Source organism: Bemisia tabaci, chromosome 5 (genome assembly GCF_918797505.1).
Source record: "Bemisia tabaci chromosome 5, PGI_BMITA_v3".
Classification (NCBI taxonomy): Eukaryota; Metazoa; Arthropoda; class Insecta; order Hemiptera; family Aleyrodidae; genus Bemisia; species Bemisia tabaci.
In genome coordinates this window covers 13,457,985-13,479,269 of record NC_092797.1, presented here as the reverse complement: position 1 = coordinate 13,479,269, position 21,285 = coordinate 13,457,985, and the positions used below count along the sequence as shown (strand labels likewise).

At 40.0% G+C, this 21,285-nt stretch overlaps 1 protein-coding gene across 2 annotated transcripts in view; it reads left to right on the top strand.

The window, feature by feature from the left end:
- Positions 1-21,285, top strand: part of LOC109042210 (metabotropic glycine receptor) — a 437,874-nt gene that overhangs the window by 371,093 nt on the left and 45,496 nt on the right. For both annotated transcript variants that reach the window (XM_072300307.1, XM_072300308.1), the window contains exon 7: positions 3,670-3,813. In XM_072300307.1, the coding sequence (XP_072156408.1) occupies positions 3,670-3,813 (144 nt within the window). The remainder of the gene's footprint in view (positions 1-3,669; positions 3,814-21,285) is intronic.

Here is a 21,285-nt window from a genome sequence, read left to right as displayed (position 1 = left end):
ATAAAGCGATAAACAGAGAAGACATTGGGAGTAGGTACGGAGCCATCCTATTGGTTGAAATGGATGGTTCTTCTATACTAAGGGGATAAATGAAGGACGCAGACAAATACGTAACAATACGTACAAACAATACGTAAGATTCCGAAAAGTTGTTTCTAACACTGTTGGTGGTCAAAATTCGTTTTGAGAAAGCCTAACGTGTAACCTTCCTTTAACAATTAAAAATATTACCATGTCAACCTGTTGGGTCAAATGGTCAATTCTGCTTTGGCACAAGAAATATTTGCAAAAATTCGCGATCATGAATGGATGCGAAGCTTTGGTCAAAGCTTTGAACAGAGAAAGGGCGTATACAAATAAATCTGCACCCAAACGCGCAGCATTCCTGCGAAAAATGTTCATGCATGTATACCAACGTCCAACACAAATAAAGTATGAAATACAATCCAGAGACGATGCAAAATCTTCATTTTTCAGACAGCACGCATGCATAGAAGTTCGAGATACCTATGGGCACTGCACGAGCTTTCTATTACACTTTATTTTCTGACGTCTCACTGAAATATCCACTCGGAGAAAACGATCCATTGCAATCGAAAAAAATTGTGTCATAGCAGTGCGAGGCTTATATTTCTCTTTCCTTGTTTACGGTCTCAGTAGTCGTGAGCTCGAGGCTGAATGCTGCGGGACCTCACATTACATCCCCTAACAAATGCACTCACATCTACATGAATATAAATACACTTCCCTTCTATTATATTTCAGGGGATATTGCTAGCCGCGGAAAAACCGAAAGCACATTGACGGAAATTCCAACGCAGCATGGTGGAGCACATAAAAACGCAATTGATCACACCGAGCTATGCTTTGACTGCGTGTATATCAACTTAATAATCCGTCTGTGTTTCCGACCTCCTTTCTGACAAACACCGTTAGCGTATTCCACAACATTTGACATAGCATTCGAATATTTTCTCGGTGCGGAAAGACCTTTTTTTTTTCGATGTTCGTCGTGAAACAGAATCAAGTAAAATACTCGTTGGTTTGAAGCGATGAAAGTCAGTAGTGAGAAAAAAACAAGGACCATTTTTGTTGCAAGATCAAAAAAAATTACAGATAATAGCAGATGGTACCTTTCAATTTATGAATTATATGCAATGGCTTTACTATTTCAGCTAGTTTGAGGTAGTTTTACTCAATTCGAATGATTTTCTGATGAAAATTAAATCGCAAAGAATAACTATACTCACAAAGGAAGTGTATAAAGTTTCAAAGTATATAGAGCTCGACACCATGGCATCTCCAGACCAATGAAATGGAAGTTTATACTAAAACGCCTGAATGCGACTATTCTTGGTCGAAGGACATTCGTATTGCATAAACGAAAGAGAGAAGGCGTTTTGTCTTTTCAAGTATTATGCTGACATTTCAAAGCACTACTCTCTGCGACTTTGTTAAAAGTGATGCTTTTAATTTCACAAAAATTTCACCTTCTACACTTTCAAACTTCTCATAAAGTAATTATTTTATCGCACAGTACGCTAAAATTTATGAAGCGTCTCATTTGTCTCGAATAAAATATATTGGTCTTTCAGTCAAATTCTACTCGTTCCTCTGTTTGTTCTTCTTCCTCATCGCCCGCTTCTTCCAATTCCTCTTCATATCCTTCTTCTTCCCCTACTTTTTCTCTCTTCTCGTCATCCGCCTCCTCTTTTGACACTCCTTCTTTCCTTTTCCTCGTTTCAATATGTACTATCACCAGAGTGCAAACCTACGTTTCTCAATCGCAGTGTTCCAAAATTTCCGCCTCTATTTCTTATTTTTTCAAAGATAAATAAGCCAACTATATAGCTTGAAAGTGAAACCGATCATTCCACTAACGGAGATGAAAAATCAAGGAAGTTTTCAAGGAATTACATTGACTATAAGTTTCCGAAGAAAAAATTAAGCATGACAGAAATTTTGTAACACATCGTAATGCGTCCTCGCCTGTGGGTCGCTTATTGAATCGTTCTTGAATTGAACTTGATTCATACATCCGTATCTTAGTAATGTTATTTATCGATCAAGCTCTTCGTCAACGATTCAACAATCCAAGCGCTGATGTCTTTTAGTTATAGAAGTTTAACGATTTGAGTCTATCAGACTGAACCTCATGTATTGATTGAGGGGCTTGGAGGATGGAGGACAAGGCGCATAACTACGTTCCTAGTTTTTGCTATTTCAAGAAATTCGTGTTAAAAAATTTCCAAATTACATGTAGCCTTATGACAGTAAGGAATATGCGCCTTGTCCTTCAAGTCCCTCAAGTGTAATACACGTGTCAAATTTGGAACTAATGGGCCTGTTGCAAACTTTTGCCAGAGCAAAACTAAGAGTTGTTTCCTACAGATAATGCCTCAAAAATCACGATGAGTGCATCGGCAAAATCTGAAATGCACTCATAACTTCACAATCTGCGTAAGAAATTTGCGATTTTTTGAGCTTCCCGCTTCGAAAACGATACTACGGTACAGGTGAACATTTTGTTAGAGGATTCGTTCCATCGTCGGCAATACTCATCATGGCCGACGCCAGTCCGCCGAAACACGTATGATGGGACCAGAGACAAGAGACCCTCCACTGGCCTCCTAACGACAGGTGGAAGATTTTACTTTCGGGGATTCAACAGTTCCTTATGGACAATTATTAGGGAGCAACAGTCATCACCTCAATTTCGGCTGTTGACCTACCTACATGGTCGATGATGAGCTTCGGGTGACGTCATGAGTCAAACAAGTCTCGCAAACTTCGGCCATTTTCGACTTGTTTGCAAAACGAAACTGCCAACACGTTGTTAAACATCAACCATGTAGGTAAGTCAACAGTAGAATGCTGAAGTCCCGAAAGTAAAAGCTTCCACAATGGCCAAGATACTAGTGGAGGGTCTCTTGTCTCTGGATGGGACGAGATAACACCTGAACAGGATTAAACCAGATAACAATCGGCGTGTTTACGTTCATATTTTCCTCGCCCGCCTTAATTGACCTTGAGTTCTCCTCGAATTACGCGAGGAACTGCGCAAGCGTCGGTCATGATGAATATTGCCGACGATGGAGCGACTCCTCTAACAAAATGTTCACCTGTGCCGTATTATCGTTTTTGAAGCGGGAAGCTTAAAATAACACAAATTTCTTACGCAGATTGTGAATTTATGAGTGCATTTCAGACTTTGCCGATGCGCTCATCGTGATTTTTGAGGCATTATCTATGGGAAACAACTCTTCATTCTGCTCTAGCAAAAGTTTGCAACAGGCCCATTCTCTTCCTGGAGACGAGAACCCTCAATTTACATCTTTCAAGGACTCGACATTCGCTTGACTCAATAAATTTCAAACACGCTCGACCGGTCGACTTTCCTAGAAATCTCTTGAGCAGGACGGACGGCTAGGAGATTTTTCTCAGAACTCTCCTAACACCGGGGAGTCTCGGCTTAATTATTCTTAAGTCAAGTTAATTAAGTCTGTTGTCTAATAGTCCTCCCCCGTCCGCCCCTGGTGCATGCTTCACTTCACGGCACTTAATTGCAGCTCAAACAAGTAGATTTTTCTCAGACGATCGCTGAAAGTTGCGAAGCAAAATGAGGTATTCCCAATTTGCACGTTTAACGGAGTGTTTTTCTCGTTTCAGTGTGTTTCAGTGCCTGGGCTGGGCTTCCGCCGGGGGAGTTACAAATGCGTTTGCAAGAAGCGCTTCTACTTCCCGGACACGAAGGCCGCCGACCCCTATTTCAATGGCTCCGTCATCGAGGAGGAGTACGAAAAATTGATGATGGTAAGTTCGCTTAAAGTTTACATTTTTAAAATCACCTTCAATTGGGAGGGTAGGCAAAGCGGGCTCCTGCAAGTTCGATTAGTGGAATTCTTTTGAGATATGCCTTTCAGTTAGAACGAGTAAGGAGTGTACCTAAGAAAGAACGCCGTATGTGCTTTCAGGCGTTGCCAAATTTCCTTTGATAAAATATGTTTTGTCAGAGAAATCTGTGTTCGATTAGTGGTCTGCTTCTTTTAAGACGTGTGAGCTGAGATGAGATGAGAGAGAAACAAATTGGTGATGGTAAGTCCGTTTAAAGTTTACATTCTTGAAATCGCCTTCAATTGGGAGGGTTGGCAAAACGGGCTCCTGCAAGTTTGAATAGTGGAATTCTTTTGAGATATGCCTTTTAGTTAGAATGAGTAAGGAGTCTGCCTAGGAAAGGACGCCGTATGAGCTTTCAGGCGTTGCCAAATTTCCTTTGATAAAATATGTTTTGTCAGAGAAATCTGTGAATAATTTTCAGAGAATTCTATTCGCGATCAGATCTAAATTTATCTGAAAATTTCAAGGGAAAATTAACTTGTAACTTTCCTAAAAAATTGACGTTTATTTGGAGGAAATTTGGCAACCCTCAAATGTTCATACGGTGTTTTTTCTTAGCTCGGCAATAGTGCTCAGAAGCGTACAGTAGAAAAATCAGCTTATTGATCCAACGTCAGACCATCCTAGAAAATTATTGTGGAAAGCAGTGGCGAAACGTGAATGATTGATTATCGATATTCCTCCATTTGGACGTATTTATACGAAAGGGAACTAAGCGCCAAATTTCCAAATTTCAGTTTTTAACGGATCTGGATTCTCCATGTAATAGGCTGCTCTCACACGTAAATATGCCCCCAAAATACTAATTTCATCCCCTGGAATCAGCCCCTGAAAAATCGCAAAACAGGGAATCAGCGATTACGAATAAAATCAAAAGGAACTATATGTAATTCCCTTTGATTTAATGCGCTAACCCGGATTCCGAATTAAATCAAAAGGCGCTATCTCCACTTGAATCACTTGATTGACGCGCGCGCGGCGAAGCTTGGTGGAAACTTGGTGAAATTTAGTACTGGGGGGTATTTTTGGACGGGAAACTCGAATTTCGGGTCAAATTTTGAAAATTCAGAAATCCAAGATGGCGGACATGGCCTAAAATGCTATCTCGGCCCCTATCCAGCCGATCTTGGTGAAACTTGGTATCAGGGGGTATTTTCGCATGGGAAACTCGAATTTCGGGTCAAATTTTGTAAATTCAGAAATCCAAGATGGCGGACATGGCCTAAAATGCTATCTTGGCCCCTGTCCAGCCGATCTTGGTGAAACTTGGTATCAGGGGGTATTTTCGCATGAGAAACTCGAATTTCGGGTCAAATTTTGAAAATTCAGAAATCCAAGATGGCGGACATGGCCTAAAATGCTATCTCGGCCCCTATCCAGCCGATCTTGGTGAAACTTGGTATCAGGGGGTATTTTCGCATGGGAAACTCGAATTTCGGGTCAAATTTTGTAAATTCAGAAATCCAAGATGGCGGACATGGCCTAAAATGCTATCTTGGCCCCTGTCCAGCCGATCTTGGTGAAACTTGGTATCAGGGGGTATTTTCGCATGAGAAACTCGAATTTCGGGTCAAATTTTGTAAATTCAGAAATCCAAGATGGCGGACATGGCCTAAAATGCTATCTTGGCCCCTGTCCAGCCGATCTTGGTGAAACTTGGTATCAGGGGGTATTTTCGCATGAGAAACTCGAATTTCGGGTCAAATTTTGAAAATTCAGAAATCCAAGATGGCGGACATGGCCTAAAATGCTATCTCGGCCCCTATCCAGCCGATCTTGGTGAAACTTGGTATCAGGGGGTATTTTCGCATGGGAAACTCGAATTTCGGGTCAAATTTTGTAAATTCAGAAATCCAAGATGGCGGACATGGCCTAAAATGCTATCATGGCCCCTGTCCAGCCGATCTTGGTGAAACTTGGTATCAGGGGGTATTTTCGCATGAGAAACTCGAATTTCGGGTCAAATTTTGAAAATTCAGAAATCCAAGATGGCGGACATGGCCTAAAATGCTATCTCGGCCCCTATCCAGCCGATCTTGGTGAAACTTGGTATCAGGGGGTATTTTCGCATGAGAAACTCGAATTTCGGGTCAAATTTTGAAAATTCAGAAATCCAAGATGGCGGACATGGCCTAAAATGCTATCTCGGCCCCTATCCAGCCGATCTTGGTGAAACTTGGTATCAGGGGGTATTTTCGCATGGGAAACTCGAATTTCGGGTCAAATTTTGTAAATTCAGAAATCCAAGATGGCGGACATGGCCTAAAATGCTATCTTGGCCCCTGTCCAGCCGATCTTGGTGAAACTTGGTATCAGGGGGTATTTTCGCATGAGAAACTCGAATTTCGGGTCAAATTTTGAAAATTCAGAAATCCAAGATGGCGGACATGGCCTAAAATGCTATCTTGGCCCCTGTCCAGCCGATCTTGGTGAAACTTGGTATCAGGGGGTATGTACGCATGAGAAACTCGAATTTCGGGTCAAATTTTGAAAATTCAGAAATCCAAGATGGCGGACATGGCCTAAAATGTTATCTCCTATTTAAACGCGCATCGCCAAAAAATCCCAAATGTCGTCCCCTGAGTGACGGTCACATATCGACCGTGCGTTCCCTCTGGCTCGATCGATGTCAGTGTGCACTGACATGGACAAGGGGCTTTTAACGAGCGAACAAATTAACGAACCCATCGGAATCACTTAATTTTCATTATAATCACTGTTAGGTACTTTATTGGAATCGGAACAGTATTTAGAAATTCATGAGTATTAAGAGCGCGCTGGAAGGATTACGTGGTCAAAAGCGTGACCGTCAAATAGGGGTTCGTCAGGCCCCATCTTGACTTCCTCGGAGACGCGAGTTTAAATGGGAGCTCAGAATACGCAACTTCGAACTTGTTTTCCGTGGGTTAATAATGTTTCAAAAAATTGGAGAAAATTCCAGCGAACTGTGCGCGTACTCAATCCTCCAAAAAAATGCAAAAATTAAAAATTACTGAATAACCTCATTGTTAAAATTTTAAACTCCGATATGGCGGATGTGGCCTTCAACAATAGCTCAATGCCCGAATCGTTTGTGTGAAGTTCGGTATTAGGGGCTCAAAATGACAACAGAAACTGTTTGATTTAGATACGAAAATTTTAACATAGGTAATCAGCACATGAAGGGAATTCACGATCCGACGCTGCTAGGTAAACCACGCACCTCGACGAGGCGGTGTATTGTGAACGTACACGGAGAAAAAAACTTCGTGCGTGGGACCCGAAGTTTAGGTCATATGGATCTGTGAAGTTTTCGGATTGAGCATCTGAACACTTTCGGTCCAGCTGCTGAGGTTTTGATCACACATCTGAAACTTCAGTTCTTACATCTAAAGTACTTCGGTTTTCACATCCGAAAAACTTCGGTTCTCACACCTGAAGACTTCAGACGTAAGAACTGAAGTTTCAGATGTGTGATCCGAACCTCGACAGCTAGACCTAAAGTGTTCAGATGCTCAATCCGAAAACTTCAGAGATCCATATGACCCAAACTTCGGGTCCCACGCACGAGTTTTTTTCTCCGTGTAGAGTGCCATATATTTAAAGTTTACAAACGTGGAAATTTCCACATCTCATCCACAATGGCAAGATGCAGCGGGGAAGCAGATTGAGGTTAGGTAGGTATATTTGGGCTCCCACCACCTCCGGCCTTCACAACCCGGCCCGTGCGCTTTACGCAGGTTCATTGGCGGCCATTCTAGACGTGTAGTGCGTTTGTTTAAGAAATAGATATCATTTTAAGCCACATCCGCCATCTTGGATTTCTGAATTTTCAAAATTTGACCCGAAATTCGAGTTTCCCGTCCGAAAATACTCCCCGATGCCAAGTTTCACCAAGATCGGCTGGACAGGAGCCGAGATAGCATTTTAGGCCATGTCCGCCATCTTGGATTCCTGAATTTTCAAAATTTGACCCGAAATTCGAGTTTCCCGTCCGAAAATACCCCCTGATACCATGTTTCACCAAGATCGGCTGGATAGGGGCCGAGATAGCATTTTAGGCCATGTCCGCCATCTTGGATTTCTGAATTTTCAAAATTTGACCCGAAATTCGAGTTTCCCATGCGAAAATACCCCCTGATACCAAGTTTCACCAAGATCGGCTGGATAGGGGCCGAGATAGCATTTTAGGCCATGTCCGCCATCTTGGATTTCTGAATTTTCAAAATTTGACCCGAAATTCGAGTTTCCCGTCCAAAAATACCCCCCGGTACTAAATTTCACCAAGTTTCCACCAAGCTTCGCCGCGCGCGCGTCAATCTAGTGATTCAAGTGGAGATAGCGCCTTTTGATTTAATTCGGAATCCGGGTTAGCGCATTAAATCAAATAGACCTACGTGCAAAAATCCCCTATATCTCGCTTAGTATGCATTTTTTCCTAATTTTGGCAACGTACGTAATTAGAGGAACTCTTCAGCTTTCAAACAAGCTAAAGTAAACCAAAATCGGTCCATTAGTACGGAAACGCCAATTGTTTTAGTGAAACTTGCTTTACTGAGAAGTTTGGAAATGGCGTTTAGCGCCTTTTCGCATAAATACGTCCATTTTAAGGTATATGGTGAAGAATCGATTGTTAATGTGCTCATTGCGAACATTCTGTTTATCGATCTCTTCCCATATATTTAAATGGCAGATCAATCGATCTATCGCAAAGCTTGCCACGCCACTGGTGAAAAGGATCCAGTACACCGAGAAAAATATTTGTGTTCTAATGTTACTTCCAGTTATTATAAGACGGATTGGTTGATTCATCGCTTGGCTGACATAAGGGCGTAACTACACATTGAGATGAACCCGGAAAAGCATTGAATTGTATGAAAAGCAGGGTTCATTGCAGAGTGTAGTTACGCCCTTATGTCTGGTAGGCGACGGATCGATCATACTTTTAAATCTTAAGTCCGCACTTTTAAGCGCTCCAAAATGGAACCTCGCTTTTGGGCGCTTCTGGGTACCAGATGCGCCCTTTCCAGCCGTTCGACTCCCCCGATGTAACATGTACTATACTACATACCGTTTTGCCTTATGGGTAATGACGCCATTCTGGTACACCCGGGAAAATTTGATTTTTTTCTGCATCTGGTATTCGTAAAAGTTTTCGTGAAATGTTTTGCTTTTAAGCATAACAATCTCGCACGGACGTATTACCTGGTTAAACTATTTTGGGGCTTCGTTATGCTTAAATGCCTCATATTCGAGGTTGTAGTTTCAGATTGATTCGAAAAAATCACGAACAGTCACGTGATCTCTTCATTTTAGTGACGTATTACTGTGCTATTTTGTGATTGGTTCATTTTCTCGGCGCAGCATTGCCAAGCGTCAGCTGTTTGCGGCTCTGGGTTGAAGGTTTAAGGTTATGTCAGAGCGAATAGAAAGTTAGAGGCCCGACTCGATGCTAGGTAATTGAAACAGATGCGCTCGCAGCGCGCTCGCTGGCAACGTACGCAACTACTATTTTCTATTGTTTTCCAGAGACTAGCGGCGGGTATGTTGCTGCCGGACCACCTTCACGTAGGCAATTTGTTATACATCGTCCGTCCGCAATACTCTCGCTTGGCCGTATGAAAACGTTTCTCGCATGCGCAGTGTTAAAGAAGCGCCCTCTAACGCTTTGGCGTTGGAACTGCTTGTTTTCTCTTTTCTGAAGAACAAAATGGGTCATAAGAATAGTCGACACAAGTTTCCACGTTGCACGAAGAGCTTGTCTTACCGTATTCGCCAGGGCATGATACCATCAGCTTTAAACGAGACCAAAATTTCACCACCAACTTTCCGAACAACTCTGGAAGTCAGCGAACGATACTCACGCCTAGTGAATATATTTACTCGCCCCGGATGAAAGTTTCTAGCCGGCAGGTCTCGGAAATTTTTCTTCTCGAACAACGCGGTTTTACATTCTCGAGTTTTTAACCGTGTTGAACTTTGCCGTGTCAATATAAAAGTTTATTCGATACCCGAGTCAACGTTTTTGTCAAACCTCATTATTATTCTTGCGATTTGAATACATAAAAATTAAAATTTTAAATAAGCTGCAGGCCGCATTGTCAAAACCTGTTGAATATTTTTCTCATCAATAAATTCACAACTCAAAGAGTCCAGCCCACGATGTACATTAAGGGTGTAGTGTGCGATAATGTTAGGGGACTTTCCTTTTTACTTCATTCAAAGAACATTTTTAAAACTTGGCAAATATTTGTAAAACCTTTTCAAAGCGATGGCATCGATATCAATCCCAATGAGCTGTAGTTGTGTTGAAAGAAACTATACAAAAATGAATAAAAGAGGAAAATAAACCAAGAAACACGCAATCTTTGGTTTTAGCCCATTTGTACATCGATCTTTTAGAGTCAAGTTTGTCAAATTTTGAGCATTTGGTCGCGCATACACCATGCTGCAGCACAGCAACAGCACAAAATATAAAAGGAAATATTTAAGTATTTTTGAAATTGTTAAATTTGACACGGAACCACCCTAATAGTTACAAAACAAATTATGTTTTCCTCTACTACATGTTTTTTTTTTTTCCATCAAATTAAATTAGATTAATCCATGCACGGTGTGCAAACATTTCAAAATCATGAGCTGAAAAACGCTGACTCCGCGAGTTTAAATATTAGAACCAAACAGAAGTGGCGTGCTACCAGCGCGTAACGCGCACAGGTCCCTACAAACCTAAGGGGATACTTTACGCATTGCGCAATGCTTGAAGTATTCACTTAGGTTTGTAGGCGTTGGCCGCCCGCCCGCCGCGCCGCACATTGGTTCCGAGACCCGATCTAGGTGGCATTAATTCGAAAAAATGAATTTTGGAAAAATTAAAATTTGACACCACAGATTGATAGTGCACACTCTCGAGAGTAACTTGGCCAAATATCATGAAGATTGGATCACTAATAAGATAATGATAAGCACCTAAAGGTGAGGCCGCGAGGTACTTTTGGGCGGACTCGCACCAGTTTTCAGTGTTTACTGTCAGGTCCTATGATTTGAAGTTCATCACACAGAAATAGATGCAAATGTGAAGTGTTCTGTTATGGTGTATCAAAAATATAAGGCATGTTAAAGGTTTATACGTTCTTACTATCTTTCAAAAACGTGTCTATACATCTAGACAAACCGTTAGACAAAGCGTTATTTTCTACTAATTCCAAGCAAATTTTTACAAAAATGGCTCTAGATGAATGTCTTGCGCCGGTTCGCACGCATACAGACCTACTGTAGTAGTTGGTACTAACCCTAAACTTGATTTTAGTGCAATAAAATTCTGCGCATACTTGCGTCCCTGGGGGTTAGGGCACTTTGAATTTCCAAAACCGGCTTTCAAGAAATAAAGAATTGACACACTAAGGAGCTTACTGCAGACCTCAGATCCTTGGGAATATGAATACTGCATTTTTTATAGGTCATGTGGGTTCTCAAGTCTTCATAATCGTTAAGATGATTATTTTTTACTTTGTCTATACCTCTAGAGAAGCCCATAGACTTACCACAGCTCCGGTTTTTTGACTGGAAATTTTACAATTATGACTTAAAATAAAGGCCCTGCGTAGGTTCGCACACGTGCAGACCGACTGTAGTAGTTAGTGCTGACCCTACACTTGATTTCGGAGCAAAAAAATTCTGCGCATACTTGCGTCCCTGGAGGTTAGCGAACTTTGAATTTCCAAAACCGGCCTTCGAGAAATGAAGAAAATTGACACACTGAGGAGTTTACTGCACTACTGCAGACTCCAGATCTTTGAGGACTGCATTTTTTGCACATCACATGAGTTCTCAAATCCTCACAATCATTGGGATGATTATTTTTCACCTTGTCTATACCTGTAGAGAAGCCCATAGACTAAAGACAGTTCCCGTTTTTTGACTAGAAATTTTACAGTTATGGCTCAAAATACAGAACACGTGGGTTCTTAAATCCTCTCAATCGTTTAGATAGTTGTTTTTCACATTGTCTGTATCTTTAGAAAGGCCCATAGACATAGCACTGTTCCACAGAAAAGGAGCTTACTGCACTCCTCGCGCATTATTCCGTGATTGTATGAGTAAATGTCCTCTAACTTAACAACGAATGCTTATTTCTTTCTTGGTTCATGATTTCTTCGTGTTTTTATTCTCTCAGGTTTGTAAGGCTTTGAAATCATCGCAAGCTCACAACTTTGTTAAAAAAAGAAAAAAAGCAAGTTTGACACCTCACTCTTTTTGATGCGCAATAAAATATTATACCGATGAATATTTTCCTGCTCTTACAGACAGTAATCATTTTTCTTTCAAAATACTTTGTTATTTTGGTTTCTGCTTTCCTTCATTGAGTGAATATACTTCTTGTTCAAGTAAAATATTTATGTTATACGTATGTTTAAATTGCCGTGTATAATGAATTTAAATGTATTTTTTGAATTATAGACGAAGATCGAATCTTAACTCTTAGTTATTCTGATAATATAATAATTCTGATAGCATAATTGTACCATTAAATTACAAAGCTTCAAAATTTCTGTTGGTTTTAAAGCGCGGCGAATCAAGAAATCAGCGAGCATTGAGGTTCAAATAAAGTTCTTCTTACGCTGATTTGTCAACACTGTATGAACAACTCGAATAGTGGGATAAGCAGTTTTCTTTGGTACTGGAATTTATTTTCCTCAGGGAAACTACAACATTTAGGAGGTATATTTTACCAGATAATACTGATTCCTGGTTCAGAAAATTATACAACATTGCCCAACCCCCCCCCCCCCCCCCATAAAAAAATTAGTAATCAGAGGACAAATCCTCGTAAATTCATCGATAGTTTTTGTTGATAAATCAAAAAAGGTTGAAAAATATATCAGTCCAGGAATTCAGCCATTTTAAAATATTATTAATGTAGTATTAAGTATGAATTTTCAAGCTAAATGCAAATGTACCACCTTATGCTAAATGATACAGTCAAATTGACTTCAAATTCGTAATTAGCGACCTAAAGAACCCCTAGAAACATATATAATATGTCATCATCAGTGATATTCTAATTAATGCCACCTAGATCGGGCCCTGGAACCAATGTGCGCCGCGCCGTGCCACAGCGTACCACGGCGCCTCAAGCAACTATTTCACAACAGAAGTGTTGCACAGTATCATACGAAATTGAAGGCGCTCCAACGTATTAAGAATGACAGGCGTCCTTTATGATTTTTGCAAAATAAATTAAGATATTACAGTACAAGAAGAGAGTCCAAAAACTCACCAAGTTCTAGTATCCGTATTTAATAACGTTAAGCATATTTTTTGAATTTCATTAGAGAAAAAAATGACTCAATTTAGGCAGAAACATTCTTCAGTATGCCATTAAGAAGATTTTATTTTGAAACAAGAATGAAATAGCTGTATGAAAGCGGGCTTTTGCTTGATGTAAGTGATGTGAATATTTATTAGTGGACCAATTCACTTTGGTTCTCAATTAGTAGGTGGACCAAAACTCCTCTGCCGGAAAAACGCGCGGACATAAACTACTAGAAAAAACAGACGCACGGACAAAAAATTGTTGTTGAAATGTCCTGTAACCGTTCGGTTTGTGCAGTTGAACTATTACAAATTCTTACAGTTCGGTTTAGCGGACCGAATAGTTTGGTTAAGCAGACCAAATAATTCGATCGTGTGTAAAAAAAATACGTAGGAAACTATCTGGCCTACGAATATATGACGCTCCCCCCCCCCCTCTAGTTCGCCCGAAAAAAGGAGGAAGAGAAAGGGAGGGAAGACTAAGGAAAATGCTATTTGGCCATTATTCGTGTCCGCCCCCTTGCGCCCCCTTGTCCCTTTCGAAGTGACTGAATCCGCCTTGTATTTGAGATCTAAAATATACTACATACATAAACATTTTTTTTTTCTTCTTTTTTCTTTTTTTTTTTTTTTTTTTTTTTTTTTTAAACCAATGCTTAGTTTATTGAGTTATTTACAAGGTGGATCAATAGTAGATAGAGCCTTGCCCGAAGGCCTACAAAGGACACTTTACCAATTCTAGTTTGCATATACAATGGGTATTGTAATTCCAAGTAATTTCTCCTCAAAAAAGTAATTACATCACATTAGATTTAAATCCGTGTTCGCGTGAATGTAATCGTATCCGATGTGTGACAAAGCGCGGCTCACAAGCACAGTCCGAAGTAAATGAGAGTAGGTCAGTTTTTTCTCCACTAAAACCGTAACTTCGCCCGGGCCCCGCTCCCCTTTTTTTTCGCCGAGTTAAATAAATGATAAACCTCAGGAGCCTCCGTAGTTTTTTAACGCGAAATCCGGGGATGAATGAAGCAAGACTTTAATTAGACCTTATCCTCTAAAACTTTTATCCGCAGCCCGCGATAAACTTGCACGCTGTAATTAATTTTACGCTCCGCACTATTAGGATTTTCTCCTCCCGGATTTTATTTAGCCGACCACTTCCTCGTCCCGCTGAAGAAAGGGCGCAACTGCACTCGAGATGACCCTCGTGGCTCGTAAAACTTCGTGATTTCCAAGGATCACGAGGGAATAGAGTTCCGCCGATCTTATCCGCGGAGCTGGGGCTTGGTCTTACGCGTCTCATTTTCCAAGCAAAAGCTTATTTTTAACAATGTACACGTACCTATTTTCGTTATTCCTATCTTTATACTTGCATTATAGTTAAAGGCGGTTTAAAGGGGACCTTTACAACAAAAGAGGAAAAAAGAGTATCTTTAAGAGTAACGCTCTCTCGGTAAAAGGCAATCAAACTACCTCATAAATGGATCTTTGTCGTGCAGTTTGCGATCGGTAAATGGGAAATGAAATACCGAAGAATAAATTATGGATGGGACTTGTTGCAGACAGCAGCTAGGACAAAAAGAGGAATATTTTTCGTTCTTTAAATCGCATTAGAATCACAATGAGCTAGCAATCCTTGCTAAATTTACTTTGAATAAAGCGAATCTAATTATTCTGCGCAAAACTATGAAATGATGAAAACTACATTACGACAAAAATGCAGTTAATTTAACCGGAACTTATTTGTCATCCCTACATTTTAACCTCACTTTAAGTCTTACATGTTTATGAAATTGCTATTTTTTTAAAGAGAAGTATTTCATTTTTGAGGACGATAAATTCGAGATTACTGTAAAGTGTGATATCTGTCATTGTGAATACTTATTCCGCCAAAGACTACTATATTTCCAGATGCAGGACCTATATGCAAACTATTTATCGTGTTAACAGGTGAACTAAGACCGAAATATGTACCGAATCTGAAGTTAAATGGAAACCTATTTCCTTTCGTTGACATTCATTGGATTATTTATATCGACGAAATTCTTAAGAGCTGGGATTTCTTGAAAATTACAAAATATATGATAGTGCGAAACCACGTATCTCCGTTTGCGACGTTGCAGACTTCCTGTCTTATTTAATTTTTTCTTTGAAAAACTATTCAACCTTATCTTTTGAACGCTTTCTTGATTTTTCCTCTGTATAGTTAAGTAATAAGGTTGGCTTGTTTCTCTTCGAAAAAATTAAGTAGGAGCGGGCATTTTGAAACATTGCAATGATTTTGCACTTCAGCCATAGCTGTATTTATATTTTGTTTTAAATTAACAAGCAATTTTTACTATTGAGTTAAGCAGTAAGTTTCGCGAGGTACCATCTAAGTTAGCTACAACGGAGAGTCAGGGATGCATGAAATGAGAAAAAAAGAACACAAGAAAACAAAATCCTATTCAATTGCTCAAAGCGTTCCCCGGGTTATTGTTGAGTCAAGGTCTGTTTGCGGCGTGGAAACTTTCAAAAGTGTAAACAAAATGTTTAATTTAAATGCGCCTTGTACAACAAGTATTTTTCATCTGGGCTCAAGCTGAACTAAACAGTGGTGGAGGGGGAGGGGGGTACTTACGAGTCCACGAGGACTCAAAACACGGCGTAAATTACTGTTGAGGCAACTCAAACACGCCCATTCTAAGCAGAAACGGCGCATCTCCCCCAGTTCTTTAACGGACTTACGCGGTTTTTACTTTTGCGGCACCATCCCCGTCAACGGGAACCAAGAGTGAAACTGACAATTATCAAGGGATCACTCCGTCGCCTCCTAGCACAAGGGCGTAACTACACTCGACGATGACCCCCATTGTCCATAAAACTCGATACTTTCTATGGCTCATCTCAAATTGTAGTTACGACCTTTTGACAGCCAAGCGGCGACTTATTGTTTGTTCTCACGGTGCGATGTCGCGGAGCTCGGAACGGCGGATGGACGAGGAGTGAAATTTTATTTTAATTTTCCCTCGTTATTTTTATTGTTCTTGCAGCGCAATTTTTTCTTTGTGAACTGGTTGAGTTTCGAACGATCTCCCGAGGGTTGGCTGCGAGCAGTCAAGAAAGTAAATTCGTCCAAAACTATCGTGGGAGCATCTATGAATAAAACATCGGCTATGCTAAAACGGAACATACCGTCATGTTGATGACGTTTTTTGATGGGAATTCACGGGAAACCCACTCGGTGGGTGTTGTATAGGCTAGGCGCATATTCTGTGCAGTTTTAGCCTTCATTTTGCGAGGTAGGCAAAAAGACATTCTGCAAACCATACTTGAATCAGTGAGTTCGAAAACACACCAACTCGGGGTTTTCTCGATTTTCACTTTTTTACGGTTTAGTAACACTTATGGATAGAAGCATCTACATGCAAAAGGAAATTTCGAAATTGCAATCGCAAGTGCTCGAAACAGCAACAGGTAGAGGGAAAAATCGAAGTATTTCGTTAGAAATACCAATTTTTGGCCATTTCAAAGGAAACGGGTGACCATCCGATTTTGCGGTTTTCTTTTTTCCGTTCAGTATACCTTGTACCAACAAGTTACATAAATATTCAAGCGTTGTTCAGATCAAAAAATATAAATGTTTCAGTTCAGACTACGAAAAATCAGTATGTGAAAGTCGGTGAGAACGAAAACACACCAACTCAGAAATTTTTAAACGCTTAATTCTCTGTCATCAAACATAGTGTATAGATTTCAACTTGGTGCTTTACAAAGTCTCTAAGCACTTGTCCTTTGGCAGCAAAAAGGTTTTTCTTAAACTAACTTTCTTCGCCCGCTGCACAGTTTTAGGTGTTTCCTGAACATTTTTTTTTTCCGAGTTGGTGTGTTTTCGAACTCACTGATTCACTTGTCGTATACCGGAGGAATCGAGTGTATTCGCACAGATGAAGTTCTTGCTTTAAGAGCTTTAACAAAGAACCTCTCTCTGTAATGGATTACTTGAATTTGTGCTGTGCTGTTGGATTGTCCATCCCTGCATGGTTCTATCGTTATATCAATTGTGGTAGATAGCTCTAAAATCTCCTGATCGTTTCCCTCTAAGTTTGACATTTTTGCCTCAGAATTGAGACCTATCGTCTCTCCTCTGACGTAAGGGCGTATCTCTATTCCCGCTTTAGCCCCGGAAAGTATGGAGGTTTACCGAGGCCAGGGCTCACATAGAAATTGAGTTACGCCCTTACGTCCGAGGAGCGACGCTATGAGAAATCATAATTCTGTTTCTTTGTTGGTCTCCTTTGTAGCGCTTGCTCCATGATCGGGAGATCCCGCGCGGGTTTGATTCCCGGCTAGCAGCCTGATTTTTGAAACTTTAAGGTGATTCGATGGACGCCATATTTTGTGTCAGAACGGCATGCGATATATCGCATCAATTGGTTCCATTTTTTCAGCTACTCGTCATTTTTTTCTACTTTTGAGATCGCAATTCTGTTGTCAGGAAGCTAAAGCACTCACTTACCAATTTTAACAAAGAAATTCGACGTAATAAAGGCGTGGTTTTTTCAGAGAGAAAATATCACATTTGAGTGCAGTTTCGATATCAGTATCAAATGCGATGTTCTCTCTCTAAATAAAAACCACGCCTTTATTACGTCGAATATCTTTGTTAAAATTGGTAAGTGAGTGATTTAGCTTCTTGACAACAGAATTGCGATCTCAAAAGTAGAGGAAAATGACGAGTAGCTGAAAAAATGGAACCAATTGATGCAATATATCGCATGCCGTTCTGACACGAAATATGGCGTTAATCGAATCACCTTAACTGGCTATGTCGGCAATATAAAACAAGACATAGCCCTATTTGGATTTGAGCGGGAGATGACTGTAAGGCCTTGGGCTTCGCCCATCTGCGCCGTGTAATGTATCGATTTTCAATTCTTGTCGTACCGACATAAATTTTAACAATCTGGCTGTTGGTGACCCAAGTTTGATGGTCTCAAACAACGGTTTCCTGGGGTTGGCTTGATCAGGACTGCAAGCGTTAGATTATCCCCTCAGGGATATTTGAAGTAGGGGAGGAGGGTGAGAAAAGGAAAAAAGAAAAAAAAACTTAAACTGTTTTAGGGAGCTTTACGGGTGATCCTGTTCCTCCGCGGTTTTTCATTTATGTGATATTACGATGAATTACGTCATCAGTGACGCAGGTGATGACGTCAGAGACGGAATGGAATTATTCCAACTGAGATGGATTCAGAATCTACTGAACCAACAACAGGATTCTTCTTTTTCTGTTCCACCATTCCGTCGAGAAAATACTAGTTAACTGCATGCTGACGGTCGTAAGATTCCCTGGACCGAGCACAACCCGGTTGTAAAACGCGGTTTATAATGAGGTGTTGTACTTAGAATATGTCCTAACCCTCCGGTTTTTCTTCCCCGTCCGTCCCGCAATTTTATGAGTTATTCATAATGGATATCGGAGAGAACATTAATGGCTTCTACTCTGATATCAACAGAATTATGGTAATGGATTCGTTCTCACTATTCATTCTAATTTGCTCCATCTTTTGGATGAAAATGGGCCCTGAGCACTTGAAAAGCTCTTCTCTCTGTGACAAAAAGTTTGATTAATGGCAGGAGACCGAATTAGCTGCTGCATCAACATTAAAAACAATTTCTAAAAATGATAAGATGAAGCTGTTGTCTAATTTTTGGCGCGTATACGTAGTATACCGCCTTTGCGATCGTTTCGAACCCTGCTCGATACAATAACCGAGTCCCTTAGTTCCTTACCGAAAAGTGACTACCGCGAACTTCTCAGATTTTCCAAAGCGTGTAAAAAGTTTATTTATCCGTCAATAATTATGATTTAAAGTTGTTTCTCATTCTGGGGGTCTCTAGTTTATGTGCAGTGAATACCAAGAGTCTACGTTACTTGGTTTTTTCAAAAAAAGCCTAAGAATGCGACGCGCTGATTTAAAATATGCATATATAAGCAGAATCAAGCGAATTGATTCGAGGATGGTTGAGCAGGTCGGCACTCTCGGAATGAGAATTTAACTCCTCCGTTTTGTTCAAAACGTTGCTTTGACAGATCTGTAACCTCGATTATACTTTTCAAAAGTTGGTACCCGTGCTCTGATAGTGCTGTTCATCTGACAACATTGTCAGTGTCAGCTGATAAAATGTATATTTTCACATAAGAGGTTAATAAAAGTTTTCAGTCTAGCTTCATACCGCTCGCCGTCATGGCTTTTCATTCGTGAACCACCGCTAGCGCTATCTGCTGGAGAATTTAGAATGCTAAGTTCCTCCCCACCCGTTTTAATATGCCAGTGATCATATTGTGAGGCGTCCTATCCAAAGTCAACTGAATACATATATTGTAGATTGTTGTTAAAATACCAATAAAAAAAAAAAAAAAAAAAAAGTCTTTGATATCTATTGATAATTGTTTTGGTATTTATTTATAATTACGTAGTAATTATTAATAAATACCAAAACAATTATCAATGGATGTCAAAGACTGACTGAAAACTTTTATTAACCTCTTATGTGAAAATATACAGTGCAATCTGTGTAAGTGCAATCTGTGATGAGCCTCGAGACTCATTAGACCATTAGTTAAACGTGGCTCATATACAGGAATCCACTTACCCCTCTCTTCCCCACGCTCCTGATCACTGCGTCGGCCGGCGTCTCGACGAACAATAGCTAATGACGGTCGCCAAGCGAGGCCGGGATCCTCAGCCCCTCGCCAAATTACTTACGCTTCATTAACCATTTCACCGTCACGCTAGGATTCGTCCAATTTTCAAAAAAAATTGTCTCGCGAGTTTTTAGCAATTTTTTCCTTACTCTCCGTTAAAACACGAATTAAAAGAGGTCTCATTCATAAAAATCGGCAAAATAGAAGAGAAGTTACAGTATTCGAAATCCGAAGAAATCAACAAAACTTCTCCAAACAAAAAATAAAATGAAGGGGGAAAAAAAGAAATGTATAAATTAAAATTTAATATGATTGACCCCAGAATGTGACAAGCAATTCAATTATAAAAAGGAGAAAAAATTGAGTGAAATTACAAAAAATTAGCCTCTTGCAAGGGGCTTCCTTGTATGAATTTTGACCTGAAGCCAAGTAAATCCCGTTATATTATTAAAACGAAATTGACTCCATAGTTTAATGCCTTAGTTTCTTGAATACGATTATTTTAAGCACTCGAAAATTTATACCAGCAATTTTACCCATGGGGTGATTTCCTGAGAGCTAATAATATCACGAATTTCTCACAGAGCCCTTCAAAAATGGCTTGCTTTTTGGGCAGCCGATTTGGCCATCAAACCGGGGTTTAAATGGAAGCTGATAATAACACAAAGCTCTGAGAAAAATTTTGAGATGAGTATAGGAACGGTTTGTAAATTACGAGGAGAGGCGGGCATTCTGTTCAGCATATCGACACATAAGTATTTTCATACGTAGAATTTAATTTTCACGTCAGGGAGTCGACATATTTTGATTTTTTTCGATTTTATACGGAAAATTTATGGTTTTTCGTGATTGAAATTACTTACAATTGTTTCATGAAAAATGAATGCACCCAAAATGACTATAGCATTTTGACTTTCACATACGTGCACTCACTAAATTGATTGGTAAATTCAAAGAGTGGGTACATCGACCTGGTATATCAAGTTTCTGCGATTTTTTTACGGCAAATCGGTAGATTTTCGGGATGTGGATTGCTTACTTTCAATTCATGAATGAATAAAGCATGGACATGGTTGAGCTTCTTTGCATGAAAAGACGTTTAAAATAACAAAATCAAGACATATTTAATACAATTGCATTTATATCGAGTCAATTTCTTTTCAATAATATAACGGGATTTATAATACCGGTGATTTGGGTATTTTAGCCCCAAAATACCTTTAAATCGACTTTATCTTTTAGGAGTTCGACAGAATTTTTCCTTTCTTCGCTTAAATTTTTCCGTAGCACTTTTCTTCAAGAATCTGATAAGATTTTGCTTGAGGCAGATCAAAAAACTTAAATTTGTTCGAATAGCTTTCTAGATTCACAATACACGGTCTCGTCAAGGTGCGTCGTTGACCTTG